The 10,488-nt window shown below is 38.8% G+C and overlaps 1 protein-coding gene across 2 annotated transcripts; it reads right to left on the bottom strand.

Annotated features, from left to right (window-relative positions):
* Positions 1-1,291: 1,291 nt before the first annotated feature.
* On the bottom strand, positions 1,292-7,950 carry ubtd1a (ubiquitin domain containing 1a). Of its 2 annotated transcripts, XM_030747958.1 has the most exons (5): positions 7,654-7,950; positions 7,226-7,312; positions 2,943-3,170; positions 2,261-2,446; positions 1,292-2,141 (listed from the first exon to the last, which is right to left on the bottom strand). In XM_030747958.1, exons 1-5 carry the CDS (start codon positions 7,703-7,705, stop codon positions 1,927-1,929), a joined length of 768 nt encoding a protein of 255 aa, XP_030603818.1. In that variant the 5' UTR covers positions 7,706-7,950; the 3' UTR covers positions 1,292-1,926. The 2 variants fall into 2 exon arrangements, with proteins under 2 accessions (XP_030603818.1, XP_030603819.1); XM_030747959.1 differs by lacking the exons at positions 7,226-7,312; positions 7,654-7,950 and adding an exon at positions 5,813-6,253.
* Between the last annotated feature and the right edge of the window lie 2,538 nt (positions 7,951-10,488).

The following is a 10,488-nucleotide window of genomic DNA, read 5'->3' as shown; positions in this document are numbered from 1 at the left end:
TTATACTGGGACTGCTGGGTACATAATATAAAAAAGCAGCGTCAACAACAGATAGACGCAGTAAAACTAAGCAAAGTGAAAGTGAAGACCCTAGCACAGTAGAAAGCCCATGACTTTAATTTGAGTATTGCTTTGTCAGTTTGACAATTGAATTAGTGAGAGGAAAGATAATATAATATAACTGTACAAAGCTAAACAATGCCACCAAAATTCACCTGTTCAACTGCTTTAGCAAATAACTAATCAGCCAATCATATGCCAGCATTTCAGTGCATTTAGGCATGTAGACATGGTCAAGATGACCTGCTAATGTTCAAACAGGTGCAGAATGGAGAAGAAAGGTGATTTCAGAGTCTTTGAATGTGGTTGTTGTTGTGAGACAGGCTGTTCTGCTGATCTTGATCTAAGTAACCAGAAGTTCTTTAGGTGAAAATGCCTTGTTGATGTACGAGGAGAATTGCCAGACTACTTCAAGCTTATAAGAAAGGAACAGTAACAAACAAGGTGTACAGAACAGCATCTCTGAAGGCACGACACATCAAAGCTTAAAGCAGATGAGCTAAAGCACCAGAAGACCGCACTGGGTGCCACGCCTTTCAGCTAAGAACAGGAGACTGAGGCTACAATTCACACTGGCTCTCCAAAATTGGACAATAGAAGATTGGAAAAATGTTCTCTGGTTTGATGAGTCTCAATTTCTGCTGCAGCATTCAGATGGTAGGGTCAGAGTTTGCCATAAATAACATGAAAGCATTGATCAATCTTGCCTTGTATCAGTGGTTCAGGCTGCTTAGTACCAACTGAGCATCGTTCAAGCATCACAGCCAACCTGAATATTGTTGCTGATCATGTCCATCCCTTTATGACGTACCCATCTTCTGATGGCTGCTTCCAGCGTGACAATCTGCCATATCACAAAGCTCAAATCATCTCAGACTGGCTTCTTGAACGTGACAGTGAGTTCACTGTATTCACATGGCTTCCACAGTCACCAGATCTCAATCCAACAGAGCACCATTAGGATGTGGTGGAACACGAGATTCACATCATGGATGCGCAGCCAATAGATCTGCAGCAACTGTGTGATGCTGTCATGTCAGTACGGATCAAAATCTCTGAGGACTGTTTTCCAGCACTTTGCTGAATCTGTGCCACTGAGAATTAAAGCAGTATTGGTATTTTATCATTTTAATATGAGAGTCACTAATAACTGTATACTGAGATTTCCTTATTGGGAACATCACGTTAAAATTTAGGATCTTGGTGCCAATAAATAAATAAAAAGAACAAGTTTAAATTTATAATATTTATTAAGTTATTCAAGTACAGTGAGCATCACATTGTACATCAAACTACAGTATCTTGTTCAGAGTGATAAAAATAAAAAAAGAAAGTAAATCTGGTCATCTCTTATTATTCCCTTTTAGAAAGGTGCCTTCACTACATTCCCTGTCTTTACCATGAATATACAGTAGTGAAATGAAAACAGTGCGCACATGAGCAAACAACATACAGTGAATGTTTCTACTAAAACGCATGATTGTAAGAAAGAAAGAAAGAATTTTTTTAGATTCTGAGGTGAACCATATTTAATTTATTCATAAGCACCAGAACAAACAGACATGACAAGGAGGGAAACCCATGTAAACAACAAAGCTGTGAGTTCATGGCTTTACAAATAGACACTGGGATGTGCATGTTAGGGCTCTACTTTTGACCTAAAGTGTTTCAGTGCTTTCTTATTTGGAAAAAGGAAAAATAGAAAAAGGAGCAATACAAAAAGCAATAAATTCTTATATAAAAATGTACACAAAATTTCACTGCAGAATCAACTGGACAGTAATGTCAAGAATTTCTCCTGTTCCAGCAGCCCACCTCTGGCACATTCATGATCTTATCTTCACCTCATCCCCTTTGCCTCGCTCGTCAGTTAGTTATGACTGAGGGATTCACATTGACAATCACTTGGACAACGAAGTCCTTTTGGATTTTAGTATCTTGCAGACGAGTCTTGTCAGTCAGAAGCTTCCCGGAAAAGAACCACCTCTGGCGGGACACATCAATTTCTTCCTCTTCTTCTAATAATTTCTTTAGCTCAGCGATGGTGTCCGCCATGCTGGCTGTGAGACGCACATCCTTTCCTAAGAGAGCAACAAGGCACAAGTAGAGTTGGCACAGATCTCTGAACATGAGAAGATAATGTCACATCCATGCGTAATGTGTTTTTTTTTTTAGATATACAGATATATAATTGTGTTACCTGTTGATAATCGCACCCGCAGCTGGAATTCTTCTCTGCTTGGAGAGGGCTGAGACTGTTTTTGCATCAATTCAGAAACTTTGCTCTCACTGGATGTTTCAGTGATGAGGTTGACAGGCGGGGCTAAAGTGTACGCTGGGAGCTGGTAGCGGTTGCCCAGTTCGTCATAGCATTCTGTGAGAGAGCCTGCGGATGAGAAATAACCCAGATAAACAACCATTTTCCAAAAAAAAAGAAATCTTATTATCACTCTCCACAATCCACTTTAACCTTGATCTACACATGCCCACTCATTACCATTGTTAATAAACAAGAGTCTGAGCATCCATGTCCTTTGAATAGTAGCAGGTAAAAGCAGAATCCTTCATGTGAGAAGATTACTATGAGAGGACTGTGTTTTTTGCCAGCTAAAGCCATCGGGGCTTTCAGTGCATCAGACCACTCATAGCGGTCACGCAGTACTGCGACTATTATGTAACTACTACAGCGATAATCTCTGCACAGTTGATGGATGGGATTCTGCGAACTGTTCTTTGACATTTTAGAAATGATTGCAGGGAGTTCTGCATTCTCACTGGGAGGGCCAGTATATTTACAGCTTATAATTTATAGCCAAATAAAGTTTTCATATCTCAAGGGGGATCTTGTGAATGCGCGTGCGTGCATGTGTGGGTTTCCATACCATGTGGAAGTGTAATGCAGGCACCATCAACTATAGCCTGTGCCAGCTCCAGGTCATTGCACTCTGCTGCCAGGGCTGCTGCTCTGAGCGCATCCCAGATTTCCTTGCGTCCATCAAAGGCCGGTGCTGTATCCCAAAATTCATCCCTCTTACTCCTCAGCTGGCCCTCCGTCATCGGGTACTCACTCTTCCATTTTGGACGCTCTTTCTTCAGAGGCTCATTACGTCCTAAAAAAAAGGGGTGGGGGTGGGGGGGTGGAAGAGGTGTTTAATCTGATTCAAAGAGAGATTAAAGAAATTACTAAGAGTGTAATTTAGAAATAATCAGGACTACACTTTAGAAAAAAATACATTTAGTTTCTAAAAGGTTAAAAATGTAAATTTTGTTGTTAATTTATTGTAATTACATAATAAAGGGATCAGATGGTATAAATCCAGGTATCTGGTAGTAAACTGCTTAGTATGCAGATGTTTGTCACACTGGCCAAGGTCATGACTGCTCCAAAAATGCATAATCTCTGTAATATTACATCAGGCAGTAAAGGTCAGGAAATATATTTCTTTTACAAAAACATCTTAAATCACTGATACTGAAGTATATCTGCACAGACACACTTCTTTGTGACATCTATCATCACAATCACTATCTGTGATATTGAACAGAGGCCGACTAAATCCAGTAACTAATATGCATGTTTTGTTTTTTTATTTGTTTGTTTTTTTTTAAATCAGAACTCCAGCAGCATTATTTCATACACCTACTGCAGGTGTTTCTGCGCTAGCCTTTGGGGTATAGCTGCTGTGTCGGTCTACCAAAAAGTCAATTTGTTTCACAGAGGGAGGAAAATCAAAGTGATTATTTATAGTGCTGTGGATTACTGCAGCGGCTAGTAATACATACATGCGCACTGACAGGCACTCACTCACAAGCAAACAGCAGTGGATTATCGGCAGTAAGCAGGTCCCACATAATAGGATTTATCTGTGTCTATCCCTTAAGGCATTGGATGGAAAGATGACAACCCTTTAGCCAATGAAAGGCAGCGACCAGACACAGGTCTACCACAGCAAGCACATACAAGCACAAATCCACTACAATTCAATTACAACGTCACCTTATTGAATTACAGAGTGTTTACAAACATAAAAACTGCTGCAAAGCAGAGTTAGGCCCCCTTCAAGTCTGATTTTCCAACAAGATCTGGGAAAGATAAAATCTTGCATAACATTTAGCTATGTAACACAAACTCATTGCCATTGATACTAAAGACATCTTCCGTGGCTCTGAATTAGAATCCAGCTGGAATCTTATAACAGTGAGCATTACAGTATATAGCAACAAAGCCTAAATGCAGTGTCACTAAATTCAAATGTAAAATTATGCTTTTGCGTTATATGAAAAATATGGTACTTGTAGTCGATGAATTCTCCCACAAATTGTCTAGTTGAATTAAACTTGTACACTGATGCCTTAATCCTAAAGACAAATAAGAAAGTGAGCATGCACGGTTATGTTAAATTTAATTTAACAAACTTCTGGACATGAGGTAATGACCTGACTTTCAGGTCGAGCTTCCACACAGAAGTATGAAATTTGCATGATTTATAATTTACACTTTATGCATTAGTAATAAAGTTCAAAGGAGTAGCTCCACACTTATAAAACCATGAACACAATGCAGCAAAAATCTGGAGCCCGCTATATAAAATGATGCTACCCTGTTCCAGTGTCTGCAACTTTATTATTATAAAAAATATTCTTTGTTTTTGCTTCTCTTATAAAAACACATATTTTTAGTCTGCATGTCTAATCTTGTTCATGCAGCAAGGCACACATGCAAAACTGAATTAACTTGCCAGCCAAACAAATGCAAATTAGATTGTTTGTGTGGAATCCTAACAAGTGGCCTCCCCGGCAGACATGGGAAAGGACGCAGAGATAGTTTCCCGATTGTGCAGATCTAAAACTTTAGGAATGAACAAGCAACAAGCTCACTAGACAAAATATGCCAAATTTTTTTTCCTGGTTGTACATACTGTTACATAACATATCATTTTCACTTTGGTTGTGCTTCCTAGAATGAGGTGGATGCAATCGGTACTTAGTGATGACAACAGCAACAGCAGTATATAAAAATCTTTCAAGCCACCTCATTTCTGTAGTAAATCAGTGCATCTTAGTGGTTGCATACCGGGAGATCAGATTTGACAGCGTGTCCTTTGGCTGTAAGCCTAGCTACCTGGAAAGATTAGCACTTTAACTTGAAGTCAGTAAACATGTTTGAGATTCTTGAGCAAAAAAAAATGTGCAGGTGGAAGTAAAATAAAAACAGGAACACAGCTGATTTGGACCTACTCCTATTACTGCATAATTTTATATATCATTTTAAGCAACCACTACAAGCAGGAGTTGTGGTCAGTGTAGTAGTGCAGAGTAGTTTCACTACTGTAAATTGTGCATGTAATAGTCAGTTCATAATAACTTTAGTAATAGACAATACACAAAGATTTATCAATGAAGTGATAGCTTTGCAGCTTTTGGCCCTTAAACTTAAAAAATATATATATATATCTATTAAAGCAGGATTTAATGAATCATCATGGAAGTATTTAAGTCAAAGGCAGCATTGAAGATACAATTTGTTATTGTATGTCAATGTTTTGTAGCTGTACTACAAAAGCAAATTATTAATCAACTAACAGTGCATAATAGCACAAGAACAGTACAAACATTAGTAAAGACAATAACACATAACCCTCTGGGGCATTTTATTGCACTCACAGTGAGTTGCACAAGCATCAAAGCAGGAAACATGAAAGCATTTTTTTTTTCCCACCCAGACAAAAAAAAAAAAAAAATCTATACTTACTTTTAAGCAAAATCTTCAAAGGGGAATTTGGGACCTGATAGTAATTGTATTCCCTTGAGTTAGGTACTCCCATTGCTCTTCTGTCTCTAAGGTTTGATGTGTGTCAAACTTCCGTACATCAAAAGCCCATAATACAGAGAAGGACCCTGAGGAAGAGAAGTCTCTGCTCGGTCCGACCAGCTTGAAGAAACAAACACCCGATCTAGTTCACCACGCTGCGCAGACTAATATTCGCTGCTCTGTTAATCATTGTTACACTTCCCCAGTTGCTTAAAAATGACTGCACTCCCACCACTTTTATCTCTTCTACTAACAAACAACACACAGCTTCAAAATAACTTAGAATCAATTCATGGAAACAAGTGGAATATACGAGGAGAGTAAGTCGAGTGTCCTTGGCAGAAGGTAGCTTCTTTACACAAGAGGCCTAATCCTATCAGCTCTATTTAGAGACAGGATAAAAAAATACTCAGAGGCAAAGTGTTAAACCTATTAACACACAATAAACCGTTGTCAGGCAATTACAGTCTGTTTGGAAGAGAAGCCTACGTCTGCTTCGAGGAAATGTCCCCAAAAGGGGTTTTGTTTTCTTGAATAATGCTCTGATAAATATAGGAATAAGAGGCTACGTTCTCACAAGCAACAGCGAGGAAATTCATTGAATTTCCCCATACCGGTCTGAGTTTACGAAGATGGTCTAAGAGGTCATGCCTGTCTTGCAGGTAAAGTATCTGCATGTAAATGTGTTTTGCACATAAAGTACATCATGTACCAAGTAGGTCAGTCTCTGATTGAAAAACTCTGTGGAGGCTCCTGCTGCTGTTCAATGCATAATAAATGGAAGTCTAGCTCCGCACACAGCACACAGCCTCTGTGAATGGATTGAACGATGTTTATATAATCTATCCTATCAGATCAGGTCCTCAAACCCAGATCAGACACATGACTGAGCCACGAGACATTTAACACCTGAAAGTATAAGCTCTGAGACTCAGACTATGTCCTGTGCAATAAGGTTGTAGCTAAGATGCAATACCTAAAACCCTAAGGCTTTATCTTACAGCCCATCCAGCAGGTGCTGCATGGATACATGTATGTAGAAAGTGCCAAACTGTACTGTTGAACTGAATGACAATATGGATGTTACTGTATAACAGATGTGCTTAAAGCATCACCACACAGCAGCAGTGAAAAAGCCTACCAAATGAAAATATTAAAAATAATAATATTTTAATATACCAGTACTGGTCCAGGAGGAAGGTTCTCTCAAGTTCAAGAGCTGTATCACGACAAACTGCAAGTCAGCAAAGATGTAGAGAAACTCATTGCTGGTTTATGCTTTGTGGACATGATGTACTAAGTATGAAGCTGCACTTATTTCAGCGTCTGAGAAGCCAGTGTTCAGCTTCTTACCTCCGCGTTTTTTGCTCCTTGTCGAGCTTCGGGCACTCCCTTGTCCATCCATCCTACTCCTCCCCACACAGCCTCCCATTACAGTCCCTACATTTCAGATCAAAGAGAAATCTGTCATATTTTACAGATTTTCGATAGAAATGCTTTGAAATGAAAGTGCGATAATGTCTGGCAAATAAACTGCTAATAATGATGTGAAATTAAGTTCCTTATGTGAAAAGCACCATCAGGGAATGACAGCTCAGCACTCCTTGTTCTTATGAGGTCAGGCGAGCTGCTGTTTACGTCACGTGTACTGCCAGCTGACGGCGACACGCGCCTGAACCTAATGCCAGCTGATTTTCCACGCACGCGTCAGAAATGTGTTTCAGCACTATTACATTTTTTTTTTTTTTAATGAATGTAATCAAAACATATTAGCTTTACTACGGAAATCCAGTCTGCTAAATTATGCATTCGTCTGCAGTTCGCCTGCCACATCCGAACTCCAGGTGAAGTTAGAGCCTCACGCGACGACTGGGAGAAGACGTGAAAGCCAAGTGGGATGACAGGCACAGGCTGGGAGCAGTGTGTCTGTGCAGGGGTGGTGTGTCTAGGTTGGCTTTGCAGAGTCTTTAGTAGATCTCAGCCGCTTCTCCAAAAAAAATCCGATCACTATCCACATTTCCTCCAAATCATAACGCACACAACCCACCAGCACAATCCATCCACACTGATCCAGAATTAAAGCTTTATCAGTCTGCACGCATGCGTAACTTAGAGCATTTGCGTCAGAACAAGACAGGAAACTGATAAACCTCTCCTTCGAGTTAATTACTTCTCCTTGGAAGTAATTAACCAGTCATTTAAAAGGCACGTAGAATTTTGGAATAAACAAAATGTCTTTAAAAGCAAGTCATGCTAAAAAGAAAAACTTTAAAATGAAGGTAGTGGGTTATTGTGCAATATATTTTTGCAACGGGAGTTTTATTCTGAAATGAAAGCCGGAAGCTGTATTTCGATGCTTGTGTTAAATTGATGATCGTTAGAGCCGAGGTCTTCATAAAATAGGACATTTCAATTAAAAACAATTGGAGTTCTATTTACTAAAGAAATAAAAAAATAAAAAAAACACCACAAAGAAAAACACTGGGCATTTCTTACTTGCCCATCTACAGTTTCAACTAAGCAACAGTGTGCACAATCTGTACCATTTCGAGATGATAATTTCAGAAGTTAAAAAAAAAAAAAAGATTCTGAAATGCACAGACAGCGCCAGCTATTTTGGTGCCCTATAGGTAAGATTAGGATTTGCTCCCCTCCTCAGCATTAATCTGAGCAGAGATGCTGCCTGACGAAGTGTGAAACACTAAATTAGTGTGAGACAGCTCATCTGAACGAGGTGCAGACAAACTGTGAACATGTTAAGTCCTGACTAATTCTGTGTTTGTGTTGAGTATAATTAGTAGTTCTGAATAATTAATGAATGATAATTAATTAATTAATGCATAAATCTGTGTAACTTTCTAGCTTTGGGGATTCTCATGGGCAGCCCGATATTTTTTAATGCACTCAGATAAAGGAGGAATTGTTGCAAGCAACAAACACAACTTCAACTCCTGTTATGTTGTCAAACTTAGACAATTAACAAACACTTACAGGTCTGTGTGTGCAACTTACGCATATTCATTTTACATTTTGACTAGACTTAGACTACAGCAATTAGACTGAGAGTCAAAAATATCTAGATTTGCTATGCAATGGCACCTGTGACACTATCTCAGTTTTGGGGTGTGATCATTATTCTTCTTTACAAGCTTAAACTAACAGACTCACAAATTGTATAAGAGTATCTTTACTATAATGATTGAAGGAATGTAATTAGGCTAATTTTGATTTTTGTCTTTATTTCTTTTGTCTTTATTCTCAATGGACTATGCCCAACACTCTTGGACTAATGCCTACCATACAGCCCTGATATAACAAATTTAAAATACCCTGTCTCAATACTGTTCACACATTTTCTGCCACCTTGAAGGTTTATGAAGTTCTTGTGTGTTTTATTTACTTATTTTTTTCTTTTTCTTTTTTGGATTGTAGTTCCTGCTTGATACTGTTATCCGTGAATTTCTTTTCTTGTACCCGGCTTATAACATGAAAAAGCAATAAACAGATTTTTGAAAGAAAAAAAAAAAAGAAGAGTATTTTTATTATAAGTTATTGTGTTGTGGACTAACATTTGCAGGAAACATCCATAACCAGTTTTTCTTAATCAGCAGTGTGACCAAACAAATCATGGGAGCTTTAAAAATGTCCGCCTGCTGTGGAGTTCCTACAGTTTGTAGTCTCCCATCATTGGTTTATTTCATGGTGAGTGGTGATCTTAATAAGCCACATGGCTCTTGGGACTTCATTGGTAGGCTTTTAAAAGTAGATGAGGAGTAAATTAAAAATAGCTTTTACTCCATTTTGGCCCCTCACCAGCTGGTGGCACCATAGGCGGCTGTCTTGTGTGCCTATATCAAAAACCAGCCCTGATTATGCTGTATCCTTGTCTAGGGACATGGTAATCCTCTCAAGTTTAGTCTTGACATAATAAGCACAGCTTATTCATTGGTTCGTTTAGAGTCTATACAAGGAAAAGTAAATACAGAAATGCCTACTATAAATAACCTCGGGTGCCTGATGAGGTGAGGCGCATTGGTGTTTTGTGTTGGAAAAGGGTCAGACTTCTATTCTGCTATGACATTTACACATGTGGAAAAAAACTGTTGGTAACCTTCTGTTAAAGAAAGAAAAGCCCACAATTGTCACTGAAACTGGCAAAAGTGATAATAAATACAAGTTCACTGAATATTAACTAATGAAAATCAGACATTGCTTTTGAATTATGGTTCAACACCATAATTCTCAGGAGGACACCGCTGTTGAAAGGATAACATAAAAAAGCAAGACTGGAATTTGCCAAAATGTACATTGACAAGCTACAAAGCTTCTGGGAAAATGTCCTTTGGACAGATGAGACAAAACTGGAGCTCTTTCACACATTACACCTGCTCAGTGTATCTATTGCATCTATACACTTTATCTATTGTGAAACATGGAGGAGGCTTGGTTATGTTCTGGGGCTGCTTTGCTGCATCTGAGTATCTTGAATCTGTGCGAGTTACAATGAAATCTCAAGATTATCGAGGGATTCTGGAGCAAAATGTGCTGCCCAGTGTCAGTAAACTTTGTCTCTATTGCAAGTCATGGGTCCTTCAACAGGATAATGACCCACAACA

This window comes from Archocentrus centrarchus, chromosome 15, assembly GCF_007364275.1.
Source record: "Archocentrus centrarchus isolate MPI-CPG fArcCen1 chromosome 15, fArcCen1, whole genome shotgun sequence".
NCBI lineage: Eukaryota > Metazoa > Chordata > Actinopteri > Cichliformes > Cichlidae > Archocentrus > Archocentrus centrarchus.
This window is presented reverse-complemented; position numbering and strand designations above follow the sequence as displayed.